Source organism: Podarcis pityusensis (assembly GCF_964106645.2).
Source record: "Podarcis pityusensis genome assembly, chromosome: 5".
Taxonomy (NCBI): domain Eukaryota; kingdom Metazoa; phylum Chordata; class Lepidosauria; order Squamata; family Lacertidae; genus Podarcis; species Podarcis pityusensis.
In genome coordinates this window covers 83,380,850-83,406,799 of record NC_138032.1, presented here as the reverse complement: position 1 = coordinate 83,406,799, position 25,950 = coordinate 83,380,850, and the positions used below count along the sequence as shown (strand labels likewise).

Below are 25,950 nucleotides of genomic sequence, written 5' to 3'. Positions count from 1 at the left end.
CAGAAGACCAGCTAGGGGAACAGGGGCTGTTCATTATGGACAAAAAGCACCAGAAAATGAGTCCACCTAGAAAACAGCAACAACCGAGCTAAGACCACTTCCAACACCCTTTCATGCATTCAGTAACCATGCTGAGGAGGCAGTGGGATCATGTCCACAAGTCATACATACACATACACATACACATACACATACACATACACATACACATACACATACACATACACACAAACCCGTGGCTTCACATTTGTTAGTAATATGAGGCATCTAGACAATTCTACAGAAGCAGGAATCTGGTCAATCAATGGGCAGAAGCTTTAAAAAAATAGTTATGCCTAAACGCCAATGAAAGCAATGATACTGGACTTACAACTAACTTTTCCTGGATTCTGCCCAAAGCCTCATAGCCCTCCAATTCAGTCCTAATTTCCAAGAATGTCTGCATTTTTCATTTCCACCTTAATTAACAGCAGATCCCAGTCCCCTCTAAATTTAAAATCTGTGTTCAGGGTTGTATGATATATACTACAGGACAGGTATGACTAAAAGGGAAAGGGGGGGGGTCCCAGTCTGACACAAATATGAAATAGCATTTTTCGTGATCAATTCTTTGACTTTCCGTTCTCTCATATATTATAAAAAGATTCCCATATTTTGGAAGTGAACTGCTACTATAGTCCCCAATAAAGGGAGAATTTAAGGGTTTGTTTTTGTATTTTCATTTTGTGACTGGACCTGGTAATAAAAAGGCTAGATGCAAGTGATGGGTTGAACTAGGACCACATTTTATTTAAAATATATCTGCAGGGGAAATGTTTGGGAACCTAATTTAACTTCAATCATGGGCAAGCCAAAAGGTGCCCATTCCTTTTTGTTGTTGTTGTTAGAGCGTTTATTAATTTTCCAATAAAAAACATCCAATTAACATATCAAATCACAATCCAATAAAAATAAAAAAAATCAAATAAATCAAATTGTCTTCCAAATTATAATCTTGATTTTACGACTTCCCACAGTCTGAATCTCGAAGCATATCCAAATCTCAGTCCTGCCTCTCATCTCTCATCAATATTTTCATATTTCCATATCTCGATTTTATCTCTCCAAACTTGTCTCTGGCTCTGCGATCCTCAATCATGTCAGGTGCCCATTCCAAGGGGAATGACAAGGCAAAGCTCCAAAGCCTGGGCCCAACCTTATGGTGAGCAGGGAGGTCTGATTGGCCAACATGCTCCCAGCCCCACAACTCCAGAGGGCTGTGGAAGTGGAGCCTCAAGAATGTCCCATGTCCAGGCTAAGAGACTCACAACTCAGAGCAGCTGACCTCCAAAAACGCCCTGCACCTTCAACGGGTCCTCACCTTCTCTAACATTCAGCTTTCTTGCACTTTCCTGTGAACAATGTGACCAACTTAACCATGTAGCCAAATTAACCAAAACAACCCTTTTAACACCACCAACCTCTACACACCCACACCCACTAAATTCAGCACAGACAAGGCAATAAACCCTGCTTACTCCATGTGCAAGAAATGACCCAAAGGGGTGTGGCCAGGCTCATCAAGCCTGCGACCACATCTTCCTTTTTTTTTTTTGTATATAATTTTTATTAGTTTTTTTTTAACATATCATTTTCAACAGTAATTAAACATACTTTTACATCTTATTCAAATTTTTTACTTCCATCAATCCTGTCTGAAAATTTTCCAATCTAATCTCTCAGTATGCATTTCTTATCTTCCGTATTACATTTCAAACTCATAACCGATATCTCTATCTTTTTCTACTTTGTATCACTTCGGATATTTTTCCTTACAAAACTTCTTGTAGTCCTACTAGCGTAATTTGTTGATTACAATTGCTCTTCAAATAATTCATATACTTCTTCCAATCTTCTGTAAATCTCTGGACCCGCAGGTTTCAAATCCTTCCTGTCATTTTGTCTAATTCTGCATAGTCCATTAATTTCGTCTGCCATTCTTCTTTCGTCGGAATTTCTTCTTGTTTCCATTTCTGGGCTAACAACACTCTTGCCACAGTTGTTGCATATAAAAACAATTTAACATCTTGCCTATTAATGTCCTGACCTATAATACCAAGTAAAAATGCTTCTGGTTTTTTAAAAAATGTATATTTCTTTTTCATCTCATTATATATCATTTCCCAGAAGTTCTTTACTTTTTTACATTCCCAAAAAGCGACCACATCTTCCAGACGCAGATGCCAGTATGTGCACATGCGCGCACCAAGCAGCCTTGCCCAGACACACTGTTGTGTGATTGGCAGGACTTTAGTGGTTTTTAAAGATGCAGTTGTCTTGCAGTCAATCATTCAAATATTTTTGCCCTTCAAGTGCAATTGATTTTGTTCTAACCAATGGCTAAGAAGGGTGTGTGTTTCTGGAGACCATGCTGCTGACTCTATTCTGTTCCTAAAACAAAGTTTGCTGACACAAACCCCTACTACACAAATGATAGACAATGAAACAAAATAATAATATCCCCATCTCCCCCCCCCCCAACTGCAAGATGTCTATGATGAAAGTGTCTCTCACCAAAAGTAAACGAACTGTGAAAAAGACTATGAACTGAAAGTGGAGACAACAGATGTACCTTTCCCTGTTTATCTGTTTGCTTTGTAACACACACACACACACACACACACACACACACACACAAACTTTAATAATAAAAAAGCAAAGTTTGAAAACAGACAGTGGACTCATGGAGGAAACACATGAAGGAAACAGACAGTGGACTCATGGAGGAAACACAGAAGAACTTGATGACAGCACTATGTAAAAAAGTGAACAAAATTAAACTATTCCACAGCAAGCGGTCCTAATTATCGAAAATCCCAGGTCATACCTGAAATGATATTAAAAGTCTAGCTTTTAATTTATCGTTATATCCTCTGCTATCTGTCACTTTCACCAGTTATCTCTGGCAACACCATACAACAGCTGACCTGGGGAAAGGAATCAGCTGTTCTGTAAGCTTAATACCATATTATGTGTGGTGTGCTGACTGCAGACTTATTCATTAGGCTGAATTATTATGGTTTCTAAAGTGCTCACATCTCTCACTGGCACTCCAAAAATAACTTTAGATGGCCAATTACATACAGAAGCAGGCATTCTTTTGCAGTAATGCCAATCCTAAGGGGCTGGAAGGATAGATATTGCAGTCAAAGACTTACCTCTCATTCACAGCTGCCTAGAAAGAAATGCCACTATTTTTATTTTTTAAAAAGCAAAACTTGCCCTGTTCCTGCGGCTTTAACAGCAGTCAGACATACACAAAAATGGCCGGAGTATCGAAATAAAATGGTGGAGGGAACTTCGCCTGCTTATTTCCACAGTTCTGCTGTTGGGAGGCCCAAAAGCAAGCCCGGTTAAAAACAACAACAAAAACCAGCTAGCAACCTTATTCCATAGCTATTCCCATGAAACACTGACCTGGCCACAAGCAACAGAAGCAGGGGAAGAATATGCAACTATGGGGGTGCCACTAGGGGCGCATTGGAAGATGGCCGACAATAACATCTCTCCAACCCACACGAGGTAATTAAGAGGCTGTGATGGGAGTAAGCAGCCTCCCGGCCCCCCCAAGCGAGTGGGGGGGGGGACTGCCCTTGCCTGCTGTGCCCTATACCACCCCTGAACTCGAGGGGGTGGGGGCACTAGGCAGAAAGCCCTTGTGTGGACCTCAGGTCTCCTGGACGCTGTCTCTGATTCGCGCCTCTAGCTGCAGCAACTTCAAAAGAAACAATTAGGAGGAAGCTAATGCACATATTTCAAGGAAGAACGGGGAGTAAAGACTGCTAATTGAAGAGATCTCTGATAAAGAAGACAGGTCAGATAAACAGGAATATATCATGAGAAGACACACCAAGGCTCGGTGTGTCGGCAACGGGACTGGATTGGGGGAGGAACTTTCCTTTCTTTTCTCTATGTGATTAACCAAGAATCCCCCCCCCCCACACAAGTCAGAAATGCCGCTTAAATGACCTAAGCTGATGATTTAAGACTGTGTGGAGATAATTTTCTAACCAAAAGCATGTTTTAAGGAGATCGTGGAAAGTATAAGAGCTTTGGGATGACGCAGTAAAAAACAGCGTCGCCATTTTGGCAAGTTCTGTCGAAAGACTTATGTCTGGGAGGAGGAATGGATCTGCTTTCATATTGCGGGTGAGCTTCTTCAGAGGACTAAAAGAAGGCGACAGATTTGCGAAGATTAATGATGTAAAGAGTGCTTTTATTTATGGAAGTGATGATATATGGAAACCATCTCGATATGGTGATTGGATGAACGGAAAAATTCACACAAGATTATAACTGGTGTTTACTTGCTTAAGGAGATTATCAGAAGAGATCATAAAGAAAAAAGAAAAATATATGAATAAGATGAGACATGGGAACAGCAAGATAGGACTGGATAGAAATATGAACATTATTTGGACAGATTTGTGGATATTAACGCAGCAGTAAGAAGATGATTGGAATCCCCTTCGGAACTTGAAATATGGGTACCCCCAACAAAAAATTTAAAATTCGGCTTTGTAATTCAGAATTTATGTGATGTGATTTGATTTGATTGGTCGGTTAATAAAAATTATTTTTTAAAAAAAAAAGAATATGCACCTATGTGGTTAGCTTAATGTCAGGTCTCTCTGGTTTTTCCACAGAGCTTGACAGCTACTGCATTCCTTTCCAGGCAACTTTCCGGGGAAAACGTGACAGAGGACGCCAGGGCCAGACGCAAAAGTGGTTGGATCAATGAATGGCAATTTTACTCAGTGCTTTTTTTCTTTAAAATAAGTGTTTAGGGGTACTCTCATTCCATCTGAAACTCAGGAAACACTGTGACAGGAAATGAGGCCACCAACGGGGGTAGCAATGGAAGTGACGATTCACCATCCTAGAGAAGAAACTAAAAAAAAAAAATTTAGTTTCTTCTTTCATTAGATTCACAAAATGTTTAGGGTTATGCAAACCCTTGTGTCCCCCCAGAAAAAAAGAACTGATTTTACCCTTGTACAGTAAACTTGTGTGTGTGTGTGTGTCTTTGTGCGTGTGCGCACCCACCCACCCACCCACCCACCCTCTGCATCCTTCATCCCTGCAAGCAAGAAACATTATCAGGGTTCAAATACAAATTCCAGCAAAGCAGAAACACTTGAGGAGGGTGCAAAGCAGGGTCAGGTGTGTGTGACCTAGGAGAGGAGGTGTGGCCTTTGGGAGTCCTGAGGGCCAAATGGTGAGGGCTGCATCCAGCCTCTGAGGTTCCCTATCCTTGCTTTATTTATATAACTCAACCATGTATGTGTGTGTTCATATATATATTGCACTATAATACTTCTCCCTGTGGATGGACAACTAGAGTGACACCCCCCAACACACACAGCACACACACACAAACGTTGAGGACTTAGGCTAGAATGTGGGAGATAAATTCATGAACAAAGGAACTCTAGACACCGCATAGATGTTAAGGTTGCTGCCTGGAATCAGTCCCCTCTTCACCTCCTGAGAGTAGATCCTAACAATGAGCATGCAGAAAGATAAATACAGTTTACATGGGTTTAATCTAAACGGCTTTGGTCCTGTATACCTGAAGGAGCGTCTCCACCCCCATCGTTCAGCCTGGACACTGAGGTCCAGCTCTAAGAGCCTTCTGGCAGTTCCCTCACTGCAAGAAGTGAGGTTACAGGGAACCAGGCAGAGGGGCTTCTCGGCAGTGACGCCCTCCCATCAGATGTCAAGGAAATAAACAACCCATCTGACTATTAGAAGACATCTGAAGGCAACCCTGTTTAGGGAAGTTTTTAATGTCTAATTTTTACATTTTTTTAATATGCTGTAAGCCGCCCAGAGTGGCTGGGGAAACCCAGCAAGATGGGTGGGGTATAAATAATAAAGTTGTTGTTGTTGTTGTTGTTTTTATCTAGCGATCTTTAGTTTGCTCCCTATTGAGTTTAAGGTTGCCAGAAGCCGAGAGCTCACCAACACATTCTGCTGACCACCTTCGTGCACAACTCTCTTCCCCACTCCAACAACTCAGGTTACATACGTGTTGCAGAACACCCAAGTTTGCTAACAGCTTTGTCACTTTTGTGCTGGAGAACGCAGGCATCATGTCGCTCAATGGAGTAAAAATAGTATGTAACAATTAAACAAAGTGTTGCTAACTGCAAGGTCAGAGCACTGCTCTTCACTGCATGAGGAGGCCACAGCGCCTCAGGGGAAAGCCATCTGTGAGGTTTTGCAAATACGCTTCTTTGTAAAATGGGAAGCAACAGTTTAGGGCATTCCGTATACCCTTCATAGAGACAGACTAATTATTAATGGCAGTTTACGGCATGGGAAGGGCGCAGACAGCAAGAAATGGCCTGAATCAAATGTAAATGTCTGGATATTTTTTTTAAACAACTTTTTTAGCATATGTATTGGGAGAGGGTTCCCTACTCCCTTTGTTGCAGCCTGTTTTCCTTGCAGCTATTTATACCCAAGTCGCAATGTGACACACATGGTTGCAACACAAACATTTGTGCAACCTGCCAGTTGATGTGGAAACGCTGATGGGCTCATTTCAGCTACGAATACAACCTTTAGGCCTTTCTGACTGCATAAACAAGGTCTGAAAAGGCAATGGCAAGAAATAAACCGGGATCTTTTGTGGGGAAAGTAAGTGACTAGGTATAAGAACTGGGTTGCCAAGTCTGAGTTTGACCTGACATTTCCGTGTTTTCTACTCCTCAGGGGCCGTCCAGAAGAATTTAAGATGGGGGAAAAGTTATTTTCTGCTTGGCTCAGTAAGAGCTTTTTGCTATTAGCTCAGTTCCCATGTCAATCAGGTTCTGCTCTGTGACCCATGGAGAGCAGCTAGGCTCCCCACTTCATCCGCCAAACTCTTCTTCCCTGATCTACGTTTCTGAGCACAATTCAAAGTGTTGGTGCTGACCTTTAAATCCCTAAATGGCCTCAGTCCAGTATACCTGAAGGAGCATCTCCACCCGCATCGTTCTGCCCGGACACTGAGGTCCAGCACCGAGGGCTTTCTGGTGGCTCCCTCACTGCGAGAAGCCAAGTTACAGGGAACCAGGCAGAGGGCCTTCTCGGTAGTGGCACCCGCCCTGTGGAACGCCCTCCCATCAGATGTCAAAGGAAAAAACAACTACCAGACTTTTAGGAGACATGTGAAGGCAGCCCTGTTTAGGGAAACTTTTAATATCTGAAGGACTATTGTATTTTAATATTTTGTTGAAAGCCACCCAGAGTGGCGGGGTATAAATAATAAATTATTATTATTTTTTATTATTATTATTATTATTATTATTATTATTATTATTATTTATAATGCCACGCCCTTTATGTTCCAGGCTACACCCTCTCATCTCAGGAACGGAGGTTCCAGAAATCCCAAACTTTGAAACTCATTTCTCAATCTCTGTGTAGCAAAACACTGCAAGGGCTAAAATGTTTGCAAGCAATGATATCGTCAAAATAGTTTATCATGTCCACCAAGCTGTAAATTGGAATCTATTCTGCTTTAAGATTGGCTCTGGGTGGTGTACCATGGCAAGAAGAATGCCAATAAGAGCAATAAACATCACAACACAAATAATAAAGTGGCATTATAAAAAATAACTGCAGCAGTCAAAGCAATGCCATTCAGCACCAATGAATTTTAGAATAAAAAGCAAAATTAAAAAAAGTATTTACCTGGCATCAGAAGCTATAAAGTGATATAACCTACCAAGCTTTTCTTTCCTTGACAGTTTACTATTTGCAAGCTACTTAGAGTCCCCCAACCCCAGTATTGCTATTGTTACAGTTTATTTATTTATATTTATATGCCACATTTAGGAAAAACAGGCTTCCAACACACAAATACGTAATTTAAGCACAAAGAAACACAGCTTACAAAAAATAAAGACAACAAAATCTATTTTTTTCTCTCCAAAAAAGTGTTAGAAGCCAGATACAATCTTGCTGAAACAAACAAACAAAGACAATTGTTACATTTCAACCAAAAACGTGCACGCCAGGCTTATTCCTTGACATGCTAGTTTTCCACACACAGGGATTTATTTATTTTTATCAACCTGCAATTTCAAATGATACAGCTGGGGCATGTTTACCATTTCCATGAGAACTAAGCCAAAGCTTTGAGATGAGAATGGATCTAAAAACCACCCAACACTTTAAACTAAATTGAACTGATGACAGGCCGTGGAAAGCCTTGCTTGTATATTGTTGTTTCAAATTATTTACCCAAAACATCCTATTGAGGCAAGCTCTTAAAATATCCTTCTAATACAGATGGTCCAATGAATACTGCCGACATTTATCTGTTAAAATAAACACAAAAAAGTCTTCGTTTTTAAAGGAACAGTTCAGCTTTTACCATTTTGGTGCTATCCATGACCTTGCATCAACAGTCATTCTTGTTTTTTGCATTCATGGGTCTTTTCTCCCATTTTAAACAGACTTTCATTAATTTATGTCGGAAGCTACAAGTTTTTTCTTTCTCTTTGCTGTTTCATCCTCTTGTAAAGGAGGACATTGTGCCAAATGGAAGTTACTGAAGTGCACCTGTGAATGGACTGACCTCGCTTTTTTTTTGCTTTTGCTTTTTAACAATGAAGAACAACAGGAGAAAATGAGTTCCACGGCTGATTTTCAAATAGGAGGGGGTTTTTTTATAGTCAGGAGATTGTCTTGATGACACACCTTGCTTTTAACTGATTAATGAACCAATTATTGTCAGGGCTGCAGTATTTCAGTTCAGAGTATATTTAATTAAAAGCTGATTAATCTCTTGATTAAATAATGTAGGGAAAGTATTTCTCTTTTGAAAAAAACATCTTAAAAGCTTTTGCCCAAGTCACAAGACCAGGATATTATTATCTGATTAGAACTATATTAAGCTGAACGTGCCTCTAGCCCACTTTTACAGTGAAATCCAACTACTCAGATGTGAGACCCATGGAGTTCGGGTAGGCGTGTATAGCAGGAATGGGGAACCGATGACCCTCTAGATATTGCAGGACTCTAGTTTCCGTCATCCCTCACCCATTGACCATGCTGGCCAAGGCTGATGCGAGTCCAACAACATTTGGAGGACCAGAAATTCCCCACGCCTGGTGTACAGAACTGCAATCTCAACTGGGTCCCCCACCCAAAAAAGTTTGCTTTTCTTCATCTCTCTAGGGTGGCAATCTATAAAGGAAAATATGGTCCCTCCCAAACCACTATGGGTCGTATCCGGCTAAATTCTAGACATTAGTTAAGTAGTAGTAAATAATAATAATAATAATAATTTTTATTTATACCCCCTCTCCCCGGCCAAGACCGGGCTCAGGGCGGCTAACACTGAATATAAATACAGTAAAAACATTAAAAACAAAACAAACAGTTGATTAAAATATAAGTTGGAATACAGCTTAAAATGCTGCCTCGTTTTAGTGGTAGCCTATAGATCAAAGCCATAAGGGGAGAAAACGTCAAATATTCACCAGGGCCAACTATCCACGCTGGTCCTACATGGGCCAGCAAAAAGAGCCGAGGAAAAATTTATATACAAAATCCCATTTGAGGGGTTCCATTAAAAAAATAAATAAATGAGAGGGGGGGTTAGACTGAGTCCAGCCCAAAGGCCAGACGGAACAGCTCCATCTTGCAGGCCCTGCAGAAAGATGTCAAATCCCGCAGGGTCCTGATCTCCTGCGGTAGGGCGTTCCACCAGGCCGGGGCCAGAGCTGAAAAGGCCCTGGCCCTGGTTGAGGCCAATCTAACCTCCTTGGGGCTCGGGACTTCCAAAGTGTTGTTATTTATGGACCTTAAGGTCCTCTGCGGGGCATACTAGGAGAGGCAGTCCCGTAGGTACGGGAAGTCTTTTAATTTCAGCAGGTCTGTTCTGAGTATGTCTGACATTGAATGCAATCCTATGCAGCTGGGTAAAGAAGATTCTCAGCAGGTACATGATAAAATTTGATTGCTGTAAAGAAGCATGTATAACTTTAAAATCTTGAACCTACATTCCATATTTCCATACTTGTGCTAATTGCCGATTTCTATAGCCGAAGCTTGAAAGATGCCTGTCTCACCTTTTATTTAAGACTTTCAAGGAAGGGATTTCACAGCCTTCCTTGGCAATCCTATTCCAATGCTGAACTGTTCTATAATTAGACAGCTGCATCTTCTTGTAGTCATTTCTATTATGCACTAGGTTTCCTAACGGCAGAACGGAAACAGCGAGGAAGGCTGCCTATGGATGGCCTGATGTTGAAGCCTGCAAAAAGTCTGTCTAGTTCAGCAGCGGACAAACAGATGCTTTTGGGAATCCCACTGGCAGCACGTGAAAGCATAAGACAATGTTTATATTTATAAGAATGTTACAAAACTGCCAACTCAATATAAAAAAATGGCAGTGTACAATAAAATGAGTAAAAAATTCATAAAATCATAAAATAGAGAACAAATGACCAGCAATGCATCGCATTAAAACTGCTTAGCAAAAGAAACATGTTTCCAGCAGGTGACAAAATAACAAAGTTGTAGGAAGCCTGTCTTATTTCAATAGGAACTAGTACAGTATTCTGAATTACTGGTGCCACTACACTGATAAACCTTGGCTCCCATAGAAACTATAAAAGAATATAAGCTCACAGTAGGACATTCAAGAGGGATTCTCCAGGTGATCACAGTGATCTGGCCAGTGTATAAGGGACAAGGTGGTCCTTCAGATAATGCCTGTGGCACAGCCATAGTCTTCAAGGAACAATTCAGATCCTTTTGCAACGTAGGATTTACCATGTGACCAAGGACAAAAGCTGCCACAAGAACAAAACTATTTTTTTTTAATGGAACGACATTCTTTTGCAATTTGGACTCTAGAGGGAGTCATTTGCTATAGATGTTGAACTGGTAGTGGAGACTTGCAACAGAAAGGTGTGTTTTTCCCATTCCTTTTTTTTAATCACAATTCTTTTTTACAAAAATATTAAAAAGGTTTTCTTAAAAAAAGGAGGATTTGGACTTGATGCTTTGGTTTCTGCTGACACCCCATTTCAAATGTTCCTACTACCACCTTCTTAAGTAGCGTTTTAAAAATGTCTTGAGAGTTTGGTCTTACTGCAGCCATCTTTTTCCAGCTTGATTTAGATAAGCGGAGTTTTTGCATGCACAGCAAAAACTATAGTGTAGTGTAGTGTAGTGGCACCAGTAATTTGGAATACTGTACTAGTTCCTATTGAAATCAGAGAGGCTCCCTACAATTTTGTTACTTTGTCACCTGATGGAAATATGTTTCTTTTGCTAAGGAGTTTTAATGTGATGCAATACAGGTCATTTGTTCTCTACTTTATGAATTTTTTTTACTCATTTTATTGTGAAAATATGCAGTAGTAAGGAAAGGGTGAAATCATGAGATTAATGCTGAGCTTTGCACATTGTGGCCCTGGTTAAAAATAAAAGACAGAACACTGTAACCAATTAAATATTATCATAGCATGTTGCATGCTATAACTTTGTGGCAAAATGCAAGAACATAAGAAAAGTTTGGTTGGATTGTTCTAAGGAATCCTCAAGTACAGCACCTTGTTCGAACGGTGACTAACCAAATATTTCCAGGAAACTCAGAAACAGAGCACAAATCAAGTCAGATGGGTTGGGTGCAAATAATAAAATAAAATAACAATAAGCAACAGCCCTTCCTCACTCTTTGACATCCACATTTGATATTCTCTGAACACAGAGCTTCCATTCAGCTCTCATGGTTAATAGCCATCAATAGAACTTTGCTTCTAGAATTTGCCTATTCCCCACCCCCTTTTAAAAATCACCTAAGTCACCCTTTCCTGGCCAAATGTCCTCCAGATGTTGTCAGACTCCCAATTTCCATCAGTCCCATCATGGTCAGTGTTCTGGGATTATGGGAGTTAGAATCCAACAATACTTGGAAGGCTGATCTAAGCCACGGTCACAGCCTATGGAAGCCAATTAGGTGAGTCAGGTGTGCATCATTTTTGGTCCCGATAAAATCACCTTAAATGGTAAATGATACCACCAAGGGTAGGATCATGACTGGGGAGGGGCAAACAGAAATATAATCCCTTCCAGGAACTTGCCAGGGCGCTGGGCAACTTACTCACTGCATCTATGGGGTGTGACCTTTCACAAAGCCAGATTCTCATTATAACATAACTGTGAGGTCCATGGGATCTGCAGAAAAGGAGCAGCTCTCTTACAGCCTTGCTACTTCCTGAGCCTCTTCACAACTGGGGGGGTTTCCCCTCAGTCTTGTTTGGTCTCTTAAGTCAAAGCCATGTATGATACCCCTTCCCCATCAATCCTCAGGAGAAAAGCAGGGCTAGTGGAAAAAATAAATTTAGCTTGGCTGCCAAGGACAGCCCAAATGTGTGGGCCCCTGGTATGTACAGTTATATAAATCATCCACTATGCTATCCTGAAATGACATCATGTGGATGGATGTACTATGTATGATTAATAGATGAGATTGGTACAATAAGTCGTTCATTGCATCTTTCTAGCTTTATATCTCTGTTTCACAACATAACATCCTGAAATGACAATACTGAATCAGTTTATGATTCATCTAGTTTTATTTATCTACATGGCCTCTCTTATCTTTTTCTTTCTTTCTTTTAAATTCAAACACAGTTGGATAGGTTTTCAAATCCTGGCATTCGTCAGGTGCATAAAAATCCAGACCATCCCATAAAATTTGAGGCAGATGGCACTACTGAAGGTCTGGTAGCACTTTGGTTTTGATTTCGTAAGAGAATGGAGAAGGCACACACACACACACACACACACACACACACAGACAGACACAACCCAAACCCAAGATGTGCCAAAAATATATTTCTGCTTCATCATCCTCAGAATTATGCTTGCATAGACCTCCTACAAGCCCAAAATCAATTTCCAAAAATGCACCATAGGTTTGGCAATAATATTGCTGCAGAAGCAAAAAGGGGAAGGGGAAGAAACAGAGAGAGAGAGAGAGAGAGAGGGAGAGATGGTGGATTAAAGGAAGCTGCAGTTACCATAGAAACCAATGAGACCAACTCAACACTGTGTACTTTGTAGCATCATCATTCTGTGGCTGATGAACCCCAACGGGAAGCATTGTTCCTGTCCCTATGGAAACCTAGGGAACAGCCCACACTGTAGTCACGGGAGATTAAAGCAAACTGGAGCAAATATCTTCCAATTCAGCTATGAGCAATCTCCCCTACTGAGAGCTACCACCGATTTACACACACACACACACACACACACACAGAGAGAGAGAGAGAACATAAACCAGGGACATCAATAACAGACCCAAGCCGAGCAAAGGTGTTCGGTCTACAAATTAATTTTAAGGAAAGAAGAAGTGTTTGCAGGCAGCTTAACACATGTGAACACCTAGGAAGCGGATTTATGGCTGCACCTAATCCCCATGGCAACCCACGAGGAAGTTTAAAGCTCAAAATAAACTGCTCCACAAAATGACTTTTTTTTTTCTAATACAAACCACTACCTACCATTCGATAATTAGCATCCATTTCATCCACCGTCCCCCCAGGTGATTATATTTCAAACTAGGAGCTCCTTAGCTAATTATTGCACTAGTAGAGACCCTGAGCTAGTATGCCCAACAGAGACTGTAGCTTCCTACTTTCCTCCTGCCAGGGTAGAGCTTCGAGTGTGTGGAGCAAGAAGCAACAGGAAGAAAAGCAGGAAAGGGGCGAGTCTTGCTCTACTTCAAAAGCTACTGGGGTGGAGTGTGTTAAAAATAATAGTTTACAAGTAAGTAAATGTTTGCCAAAATCAGTGCATATTGTACAGTTGGTTGCTACAGTTCTGCTCCCCAGTAAACCCTTCTCCACCACCATGTAATATGTCATGCCACAATCAGCTCTTAATTATGCCAAAGATACCATCCCAGGAATGCCAATGTGCAGGCATATTAATTCATTGTTTAGTGATGCTGACCAAGTTCACAATTATGGCCAACACAGTTGGGAAAGTCTCTGCTATAAGGGAGGCCCAGACTCATTCAAGTCAAGTTCCATCTCAAAAGGGGGTTCACCCCCAACCTCTATCACTGCTCCTGCTAGATCTTTCCACTTTTGCAAGCAACCCCACCTCAAAGCTTCTGTGATGGAGGGAAGGTAACAGGGGGCACCAATGCTCACTAGCTGGGTCTGGCAAACTTTGCCTCTTAGAACCTGCTCACTGTCGGAGGTTACAAAGCTGACCATGTGGTGAATACGTTTTTTTGCAAACGTTCTAGCTCAACGCTCAAAAGAACCAGGTGGATTTCAAGGGAAGTAGGGCCAGGGATTGTTGGCAACGCATGGCAGGAATCACGTAAAACTAGAGCGCTAACAGGGCAGGGCACAGGGAGGCGCTGGCGAGCTCCACCCTCAGAGCCATGTGACTTCCAGGATTCTCAGGTGATCGCAGTGAACTTCTGCAGCCGAAACCTTAGACATATACTGAGAACCCTGGAAGATGGTTCAGGCACAGTCCGTTGCAATCTATCCCACATAACACAAAAATATATGTAAAGCCCATGGCAGTGAGCAAAGTTATAGTGCATAAAACATATGTACGAAATGATAAAATATATTCTTTCCAACCATCAAATTAGGTGGTGGAGGGGAGCATCTCAAATGTTGTTTTCTTTTAACAGCGTTATTTTCGAAGTGTTCAGGATTAATTTAGAACCGAATTAGCTTTCACAAACTGTTCCTGGTTTTGACAGCTGCCCAGGCAAAGGATGTCACATTTTAAATAATTTTCACACATTGAGCTGCTGACAAGTTTTCTAATTTTTGTAACATGGAAATGAAAGAGAATAGGGATGGACGGATATCCTCAGTTTCCCTTTTCCCCCTCCCATTCTGGTCTCATGGTTTGCTTCTGACCCATGTTCTGGTTCTGCCTGCCTGCCTGCCTTAACTTAGAAAGAAATTGAATTAATTTTGGAACTGGTGCGTGCACAGACTGGTGCAGTTTTCAGTTTGCAGGTGATCCAAGACATGCAAGCACAATCAAAGAAATTGTGAGCCTTTCAAGGTTCCTTTTTGCAAAGGGCTTTCATGAATGTGTACCTACGTTCCTGTGGCTTTAGTAACCAGCAGGGAAACCAAAACTTATGCTGCACATGTGCAGCACTCTGAGCCAACACAAAATCAGAAATGAAGAATGGTGCGTAAAGGATATAAAAACAGCTCGATTTTGTGGATGCAGACTGAGCTAGCATAGGTTTGGAGATGGATACTAGGCTCTCCAACTTGACCTGGGTATACTAACAGACCTTCCAAGTGTCCCTATTTTCCAGGAAAAGTCCTAGATTTACAGAAGCCATCCCAGTTTCCAATTTGTTCCCAGAATGTCCCATATAATCAGAATGTACATTCCTATTATTATTATTATTATTATTATTATTATTATTATAGTTGGTCCTCTGGATTCAGTAACACTGACTCCTTATTGGGCATAAGTGGGCATCGGACTGCAGCCTTACAAAGTTTTCTTTTCTATGGAAAAGAAACTCCTTGACTGGACTTGATATAAAGAGATCTGGTAACTTTTGGTTTCTTCTAGCATTTACGAATGCAACTGGTTATTTGTTTCACAGATGGAGAAATGTCTTAGCTCACTCCATGAGCACTCCTTTCACAGCTAGCTATCGAGAAGGTAGTCAGATCTCACTAGCTGCCAGATATGTGCTGCTATCCAAACCAACCCTTTCACACTTTGATTGGTGAAGGTAGGAACCCATTTCATGAAGAATAAGATGAGAGCCATACTAAACTGAACAATATGCAAAAAACGACAAAAACAACAGAGAAAGGGTCCTGAAAATATTAGTCTTTGAAGCTCTTGCCCTTTTACAACGAGTCTTATTGAACATATGGTACTGCCTTAAATGGGTGAGACCATTGGCCCATCCTGCCAAGAACTGTCTACTTGGCAGCAAGTCTCTAAGGCCTCAGGCAAGGGACTTCCTTAACCCAAAAGGCCAAGGACTCAATCTGGAAAGTTGTGCAGGAGGAGCTCTGGGCTGCACAATTGAGAGACTGACCACCCTCATTGGAGCCCCTTTCCAAGGAAATAACTGATCATATGAGAATGAAAAAAGGGTGATTTGAAGAAAGAACTATTAATGAAGTCCTGTTTTTAAGATCAATTTTCACACCACACCTTAATAACTTTTTTTTCTTTGCTTAGCAAATAAATCTAGGCGGCAGTTGCACAACAGCTTTCTTTGCGTGAGCACGCCAAACCAAAAATCAATTGCTACTATTTCTTCTCCCTCAACACCAGTGTTCAGTGAACCACTTCCTAAAGGTTATTTAATTGTGAATCTGGAAGATTGATTTTGATTTAAACTGTGGCCTACAGTATGAAAAGGTACTGTAATTTCTTCATCTGTCACTCTGGCTGATCTAATTTTGATCTGCAACTGACCTACAAAAAGCCATAATCTTTTACTCAATAAAACAGAATTTTCTGCAGTTGGCTTTCAAGGGGAAATGATCAGACCTTTCAGGAATACACGGCGTGCTATGTCACTAAGAAGCAGAGGCGGGTAAATATCTTTAAAATATTTTCAATAACTATGCCCTCAGTTTCAGCTGGGATTTTACTTAAAAGAGCCACAACCCATAAATTCACTGGCAGAAATATCCACAGAAACGTTGGATGAAAAATGCTACCTAAAAGTAAGCTGCATTCCTAAACTGACAGGAAAACAATGTGTGGTTAAGTACATTTTCTTCCTATCTTTTTCAATTATATTGCATATTAATAAAGCAAAATATGCACATTTAGTTTTGCTTTGCCATAAAGCAACCAAACCCAAATGTTGATCCAATTTTTAAAAAACAACAATTCCTAACTACCTGTGCAAATGTCAATATACTGTACCCACTTTTAGTGAACCATTGCAACAGACAAAACCATGAAAGGCAGAATATTCATATTGGCCATATATATTCTATCAAAAAAGAAAGAAAACCAAAACCACATTTGCCATCTCATCTTTTCTTTTCATAGAGCTAGGCTGTTTTTAAACAGATCCTTGTCGACTTGTGTGGCAAAGATATTGACATGCCTTTTTGGGGTGTTTGTTCACAAAAAAATTCTCGTTACATCTAGTGTTTGTTGTTTGTTAGACTAAATCCCATTACTTTTAATTTATCCAAACTAAATTTACAATCTGGCAACGTGTATAGAGACCAATAAACTTATTACATCCTTTGACTGTTCCTGATATATAAAATTTTAAATATAAAACCATGTTACCTGCATGGTGTTTAAGCTTATATAAATATAGAGCCAACTGGATTCCTTATATGTACAGAACACACTGTTCGATACATGGTTCAAAATGGCTCCATAACACTTGCAAACAATTCTTTAAAAATAATGATAAATTAATGGTGTGGGTGTATGAAACTTAATGATAAAACCTGTTAAAAGTCCACAGTAATGATACTTCCATAATATAAGCACTTTGGACTCAAATCTAACAATACTAGCTCTAAATCTCAATTAAATCTAGGCAATTAACCCAAATTAGCCTGTTGGCTGCAGTGTGTCCTAGCAGGCAGCCTACCTAAATTCATTTTGCATAACAAACCAGCCTTGTTCCCACAGGGCCTGGATCCAAATTACTTACACCCAAATAAGGGAAATCTTTCCCCTGGAGGCGAAGAGCTCAGAACCAGGCTCAAGGGAGGCAAAAATGTTCCACATTTTTAATTTCCTAATAGAACTAGCCCTCTTTCCGTTCACAAGGTTCCATCGAACCAAGTCTTACTTAGACCAACTGGAATCAATAGACTTAAGTAATGAGGTTTATTATTTCAGTGGGTCTACTGTAAGTATGATTAATGTTGGATATTGCCGACCATTTAACAACTCTACTGGGATAACAGTTATCTAGAGTACTGAATACAAGAAACTTTTGGAGCTTTTGTGGCACAAATGCACCATTATGGGGAAGACTTGCTGTGCCTGGAAGTGGGTGCAAAATTATGACAAAAACGATGCCTATATCGAGTATCAGAACCTCCCCGACATTAGTAGTTAATTTTCATATCCTTAGGTGTCAGAAACAATACATTTCCCTTCAACAGGAACAAACCTGTCCTCCTTTAACTTCCTGTGCAAAAATTAGTCTACCAGGATCCTGTGGAAAGGAAAGGGTTTTCTGAAGACAGTTTGTCACATAATATGGCACCCTGATACAAACAATATTTACTTGGAAGATGCATCTCATTTCTCTTATTTGAACTAACTCTCAAATACATAGGTTTAGGAACCAAGAGCTAGAGTGGATGCACATGGCCAACCTTTTCACCTAATTACTTTAAATATCAAGGAATAGCCTGGTTGCCTGTCCTCGTGAGGCCATTTTCTGCATGTATCAGCAAGCAGACACCAAAGAGAGAAAGTGTTGTTCATGTGAAAATTACCATACTGTTAAATGGGGGGTATTGGCTAGCCCTCTGAAAAAAGTAGATGGAAAATCTGAAGAAAGCATAGGGAAACTCACAAGGACTCTGCCAGTTAAGGTCTGGGCTGAAATCATCACCCCTGCCCAGTCTTTAACAGAGGTCATCCAGCCCACTTCTGCTGCCACAACTTCTTCTTTCTCGTCTGTGGGTTTCAAGTCCCCATCTGCCTGGGTCTCCCCATTGCTGGTTATCTTCTGGACCTCCTGTAAAATTGAGAGAAAGAGATGAACAGTTAGAATGGCAGGGGTTAAACTGCAACAGAGTACCAGATAAACACATCATCTCTGTTTGCGGTCTCCCAGTTCAGTGCATTAGAAGCTAAAAAGATACTACTGACAATTAATGTCTCTGTGTAAAGTTACCCAATGCCTTTATATCCTCTTTACTGGGGATCCCCCCCTTCCCTGTTGTTTGTCTATTTTATAAATAATGCTTGTATTTTGGTAAAGTAATAATATAAGTTATCACACACACACACACACACACACACACACACGACAGTTATCACCACAACACACGGTGAGTGGGAAAATTATGTTCTTCTGTCAAATGGAAAACTGGCCTGCCTTCTATGGAATACACAAATAAGAATATTCCTGTTAATGGCAAGTGCTTACTTTCTTACAAGAAAGAAAGAAAGAAAGAAAGAAAGAAAGAAAGAAAGAAGCCCAAGTCAAGCCATCAAAAAGCCAACTCTGGTACAGCACACTTTCAGTCATGGCAAGTTCAGAAATGCAACCACAAGCAGCACTGTGATAGGGGCAGGGAGGAGATGATGGCAGGACCTGTTGTCTGAATAGTGCATCAGTACTAAAGTGTTGGTCCTAGCAGGGAGGGAGATATCATTTGGGATGTGCTTCAGGCACTGTCTAGGCCTGGCACTGCTTTCAACTTTGAGTTCTGCCCATTCTGCGAAATGATGATGAGTTATGGGCAACGTAAGGTGACCCCCACCTAAAAACTCCCCTGGTTGGCATTTCAATTTCCCAAGCTCTATGCAAATACAGTGAGTGGTGTTTTTCAAAAGTTGCTAGGGAGATGCAGTAGGTATTTTTGACACCACAGGAGCCAGTTTCCTCTCTCTGTTCTCATATGCAATGTAGCTGGCACCTGGAATGTCGGCAATCTCAATACAGCCTCGTATTTGTACGGTCCTGTACGCAAACCTCAATGCAAAGTATGCACACAGACAAAATTAACCTACGATGCAACACACAGTGAATGCGCACGATAGTCAGGTGTTGTTTTAATTTATGGTTTCCTGAATGAGTTTTCCAAGGAAGCTCACACTGGGCGAGTGCGTGGAACCTTAAACACCAAACAGAATGGGAATGCAGAGCTGCCAATCTTCCAGCAAGCTGCCGGGTTGCCAAGGAGCCACTCTGAAAACGGAGCTGCGTGATTAATCCGAGGAACTCCTCTCTGGCTGTAAGCACTGTCCCTCACTGAGTCACCAGAGGAAGGGAGGAAGAAGCAAATTAAGAGGAGGCATTCTTGCTGTGCTATGCCGGCTGAATCACCACTGACCCCTGCCATTCACAGCCAGCCCTCCTCGCGGGGAGCTGCTGCAAGGACACTGCATCGCCACACCCAAGTTCGATATGCTTCAATCATGAACAGCACAAAAGATGTTGGGGGGGGGGAGATGTTGGGGGGTGGACCCACCCAAATACTGTAGCTTGTTTGTTCAGGTCAGTAAGAGAAGTTCAGCTCCCAATGCTGTTTTTAACACTCTTTACTGCTTCCTGAAGATTTCCACAAGACAAGGATGCAGAAAAAGCCACAACTCGAAGGAATCTCCCACTGCGTTGGTGACAAGACAGCAGTAATATTTATTAACTATCCTAGCATAGTAAACATTTGAGTTGCCTGGTGTAAGTAAGCAGCATCCCTCAACCCCTGTAGATGTCCCCAAGGGCTTTAGGAAGCTCTGGATCTCACCAGAGGTTTCAGAGCATGGAACAGCAAGCCATAGCTTCATTCCTGTCACATCCTCCACAGATAAATCAATATTGCATCCACTGAAATGTTACTGACTTCTCCATATTTTAAATTTTACATTGCAAGTTTCAAAACACTAATATTTCAGATTTTGAAGTTTTATTGACATTTTATTCACAGTTGGAATCCTTCCCAAACTTTCCCCCCAAATTGGGGGGGGGGGGAATATATCCAGAATATTAGAGTGAAAACAAATACGGTACACATTCTGTGGATGGATGAAATCTATGCATTCTAAGCATGGTAAGATTTGGTTTGAACAAGCATTTTCTGCCTTTAAAATGCCTGATTGCTTGATTGACTGATTGATAGAGAGATTGATTTTCTATGTTGATTCCCATTCAACTAAATCCCAAAGCAGCTTGCAAACAATGAATAACAAGCAATTAATGGCTCAGAATGCAGAAAATGTGTATTCAAATTTAGATTTAGAACAAATTTATGATTCAGAATGATTGCTCATGTTCACATTCCATTGTGAAATATGAATGGCAGCATCTGACTGATAAAGTGAAATATACCATCATTTGCACTGTGGTCAAAGCAGATTTCTGCCATACAGAGTAAATGAATTATAATTCAAATCAAAACTCTATGTGCACGCACGCACACACGCATGCATGCACAAATCAACATCTGTGGCAAGGATAAAAGTCATGCTTCCTTTTCAATTATGTATAGCCTTTATTATATGATAAATATAGTTCTGATGAATCAGATATTCTGCAGTCAACATTCATGAATGACACATTCCACACAAAAATTAGCCATCCTCTTGCTGTTTAATGAAGTCTCTATGTGAGGTTGTGTGGGGTTTTAGGCTGAAGTTGATGACAGGCAGTTTTAGTTCTCCTTTACATCCATTTCAGCTGAAGTTGTAGATGTGCCTATAGTCCACAACAGATTGGATTGAAGGGAAACAAACGAGTGCAATGCAGGGAAGAGAGCAGTGCAGTTGGCAGATGGTTCTAAACCACTGAGCCTCTTGGGCTTGCAGATCAGAAGGCTGGCGGTTCAAATCCCCGCAATGGGGTGAGCTCCTGTTGCTCTGTCCCAGCTCCTGCCTACCTAGCAGTTCGAAAGCACGCCAGTGTAAGCAGATAAATAGGTACTGCTGTGGCGGGAAGGTAAACAGTGTTTCCGTGCGCTCTGGTTTCTGTCACAGTCCTCTGTGCGCCAGAAGAGGTTTAGTCATGCTAGCTACATGACCCAGAAAGCTGTCTGTGGACAAACGCCGGCTCCCTCGGTCTGAAAGCGAGATGAGCGCAGCAACCCCATAGTTGCCTTTGACTGGACTTAACCGTCCAGGGGTCCTTTATCTTTTACCTTTTCATCGGACTAGGGAGATGGTGTTCAGACAGTTCTGGGTGGGGTGGCACTTCCCATGAAGATTAGCAGTTTTGAGATGAAGGAGATGCTTTTCACCAGTGTTTCACCTTTAAAACTCTGCATGACCTGGGATCCAGTACCTTAAAAACCACCTGCTTCTACATGAATTTGCCTGCGTGTTATGAGCCTCACCAGAGGGAAAGAGCATTACGGTGCCTGGGGAAGGAATCTTTTCCTTTGGAACGCTCCCCTCCAGGCCTGTCTGCCTCACACCCAATTTAATGAGTTTTAAGTACCAGGCAGATTTCTTCTTAATTTTCCCCAGACAGTTAAGGTTTAGCAAAGTTGAAGCTACTTTTTTTTTTTACTGTTTGATTTGTTCTATGGTTGCAGCTATTTTTTAAAAAAAGTTTTAAGGTTGTTATTTGGTTGCGGTGGTTGTATCAGCATGAAAATGTTTAAATATAAAGACAGAGAAGTAAGTAAATGGCATTGCAGCCCTTCCATGAGCCAGGAAGCAGGACCAGGGGGAGGGGGAGAGACATTTCAAGAAACCTAGAATGAAGTTTTAATTGGTGCCTTATTTAGAGGCATGGCAGGTACATTTTAAGCTAATACTATCTTTATGCAGGCTGCTTACCTGTTGTTTTGTAAAGTATTCATTATTTTAATTGCTTGATGACAGGAACATATAAATAGAGTGAAGTGGGAGGGTGGTATATCTCTAGCGCTTGGTGTGATGTTGTCTCTCTTACATTTATAAATGGGGAAAGAGAAAAATCCTGTTTATCAGAATAGTGATGAATCCATTTGGGGGCTTGTGCCAGACCCCGACAAATCCAGTTAATTGGGGGAGGGATAAGTGTAAGGGATTTTTATTTAATTCTCCAGTTTTCTAATATCATTCTACCCCCATGCAAAATCCAAAAGGAATTAAAATGACCAAGGCCAATGCATTTCTTTTTCATAGCTTCCTGCAAAATGCCCAGGGTATGGGGTGGAGGGTCTAATTATGTCCTCAAAACAACCCTGCGAGGTAGATTAGGATGGGAGATTGTAACTTGCTCAAGGCCAGCTAGTAAGCTTGGCAGAGATTTGAATTGAGGTCTTCCTGGTCCAAGCTCAGCAATGAACCCCATTAGCTCCATGCCCTGATTTCTTTCCTTAATGGAGTAGTCATTAGCCAGTAAGGGGGGCAGGGGAGAGAGACTGTGCTGCTGACTTGCCTTCTCAGCTCCAAACGCCATGGCCACTTGCCAAGGAGAGGGGCAAGGTAACAGGAGCTTGCTATGGTGCAGGCAAGGCAAGAAGAGCATCTGATTGGCTCTGCCATAGCTCCTACACCATGCCACTCCTCCTTCCAGTGTGCAACAGCAACACACACTGATGGGTGGTGCTGATAACACCAAGGTTGCAGGTTCGATCCTCATATGGGACAGCTGTGTATTCCTGCAGTGCAAAGGGTTGGACTAGATGAACCTCAGGGTCCCTTCCAACTCTATGATTCTATGGAAATGGTTCTGGAGTGCACCCTTCCTTTGTTCAGAATGCCTCAGCCTAGGAGGTTGGGGAACATTTATTTGCCTTTTGCATAACAGCTGCAGTTGCCTACAGGGTAGCAAGGCAATGTTTATTGCCGCTTGAGCACATGCAAACAGTTAAACGGAACTCTAAATAATTCAGCGTCCAAGTCTGATTGCATATTTTGGCACAGGGAATGACCTCATCCTGAAACTCAAAGCTCCAATTAAACTAAAGCTGAGAAATGAGATCTCAGGTTTGAATAGCACCATAACCATTTGTTTTTAAAAGCACCAGGTACATATGTCACTGAGAGTTCCAGAAAATATATACATATGGAATCACTCCAGGTGAGGAGGTGGTCTACTAAGCTCACCCAGATTAAAACTGTGCCTATTGGTAGCACAGAAAGTGCAAGGAGGCAGGGGAAGAAAGTGTTTGCAAAACATTTTAGCATGGAGATTTAAAAAGAAGCAGCAAAAGTGAACCAACAAATGTCACATAACAGCTATGGCTGCTGGCTGACAAACTAGGTTACCACCAGCCTCCCTCTGAATTTCTTATGTTCTTATTAGGTTACATTGACGTCAGGTATCATACTGTAACACCCCCCACACCCCAGTTTAAAAGGATTAATTATTGATACCTAGAAAAACATTCTTCTTTTCAGTGCAGAAAGGGAAACAGAGAGCCAAGTGGAAAACACATCTGATGAAACAACTGAACGTTTTTTCCCTATAAATTATTCACAGGCTATGTAATGGTTGCAAATTTGGCGGCTAAAGAAAACCTGCACCCAAAACAGATTTTAGTTCATGCATCCCATGCACAATCACTTGGCGGAAAGTCACACTTTCAAGGAGCCTTACTTCCCAGGAGGTAAGGAGCCAACTATTTGGAACCTCCAGTTCAATTGCCATCTTCCCCCAATTGTTTGAGGGCAAACAATTGCCGGGAGGGTGTTGTCTTTTATATGGTGACAGCCGATTTGAGGTTCTGATATGTTTGGGGGCTCCATGACAGCCCAGCAAAGTAACAGGAGTTGGGCAGAGGGTTCTGGGACAAAATATGAAGCCTTGGGTAATGATCTAAATATTAAGGATCTGCCTATGGCTTTAACTGAATTAAATGGCTCATATCATATCCTTCCACATGAAGAGAAACTTACTTGAAATGTGCATATGAGGGAAGGGGGACTACACACAAGCACACAAGCACACACACAAACACAGCAAGAGAAGAACCTGCTCATCTGCTCACTATCTGTCATCAAGAAAATGGTTATAGGAATAATTCAGAGCCTTGATTTCATCACAGGTGCCACCATGCCAATGCCTCACCCTGCCAAGATTGCTGTTGATACTGGTGTGAGGGCCATTTGGTGATGTAATAACACAAAACACTTGTTTTGAAGTGTGACTCAACTTCCTGGATCCCCACTCAGCAGTTGTTTGTGACTTCTAATGTCAGTTTTGAGTTCTTCCGGAGAGATAAAGAGGTTCTATCGTTCCGAAAGAGCTCAGACTTTGAATTCCATATCTAGGTACCAATACGTGTCTGATGCCCTCTGTCACAAATAGCAGAGGGGGAAAAGGTTATTACTGCTGTAAATACATTAATAAATCTGCAGTTTACATAATGTGTGTTAACGTTGTGTGCTGCATATATGCTGGAGTTCGAAAAATAATATGGGCCATAATCCAACACAGCTAAAACCAATGGGCCTCTGTGTTGGATTATGGCCAAGGAAAGATGTGAATCTTGCTAAACCCTAATGGAATAGTTTCTCGGCAGAATGGAATAGAAGTTTTCTTAAAGCTTGTACAGGGGTCAGTAACCTTTTTCAGCCGTGGGCCGGTCCACCGTCCCTCAGACCATGTGGTGGGCCGGACTATATTTTGAGGGGGGAAATGAACAAATTCCTATGCCCCACAAATAACCCAGAGATGCATTTTAAAAAAAAGCACATATTCTACTCATGTCAAAACACCAGGCATGTAAAAACATGCTGATTCCCGGACCGTCCATGGGCCAGATTGAGAAGGCGATTGGGCCATATCCGGCCCCCGGGCCTTAGTTTGCCTATCCCTGCTTGTCAGGTAAAAAAGAAAAAACTTAATATTTTGAACATGATTTCACCAAAATGAAGCGCTTGAAGCCATCTATATTTTAACAGCAATTCTTAGCCATGTACTTCATTGATTTGGAAAGTTGCTTTTCTGCTTGCTGTGAATTTGGCCATCTCTTAAGATATCATAACCAAATTTTGAATGATGGTTTGTGAGATCAAAGAGCAGGTTTCCATCTATGCTTGGACATGATTGGATATCATTTTTAAATCAAGATGGCAGACTGAACATTTCAAAACTGCAATGATTTTAACCATTGATTTCAAAACTGCCCTGATATTTTGGTTTTTAAGAATTCCCTAGCAAGACCGGGTAAGAAGCTGCTAGCCATTTAGAATGTATGAAACCCCAAACAGGCATTTTGATACAGCAAACTCTAGATGCACTGATGGTCCCTGTTTGGGAAAGGCTATAGTCCTTCA

At 41.3% G+C, this 25,950-nt stretch overlaps 1 protein-coding gene across 15 annotated transcripts in view; it reads right to left on the bottom strand.

Annotated features, from left to right (window-relative positions):
- The window catches only part of KCNMA1 (potassium calcium-activated channel subfamily M alpha 1), a 561,760-nt gene that overhangs the window by 396,444 nt on the left and 139,366 nt on the right, over nucleotides 1-25,950 (bottom strand). For all 15 annotated transcript variants that reach the window (XM_081007630.1, XM_081007632.1, XM_081007631.1 and 12 more), the window contains exon 2: nucleotides 18,587-18,751. In XM_081007630.1, the coding sequence (XP_080863756.1) occupies nucleotides 18,587-18,751 (165 nt within the window). The remainder of the gene's footprint in view (nucleotides 1-18,586; nucleotides 18,752-25,950) is intronic.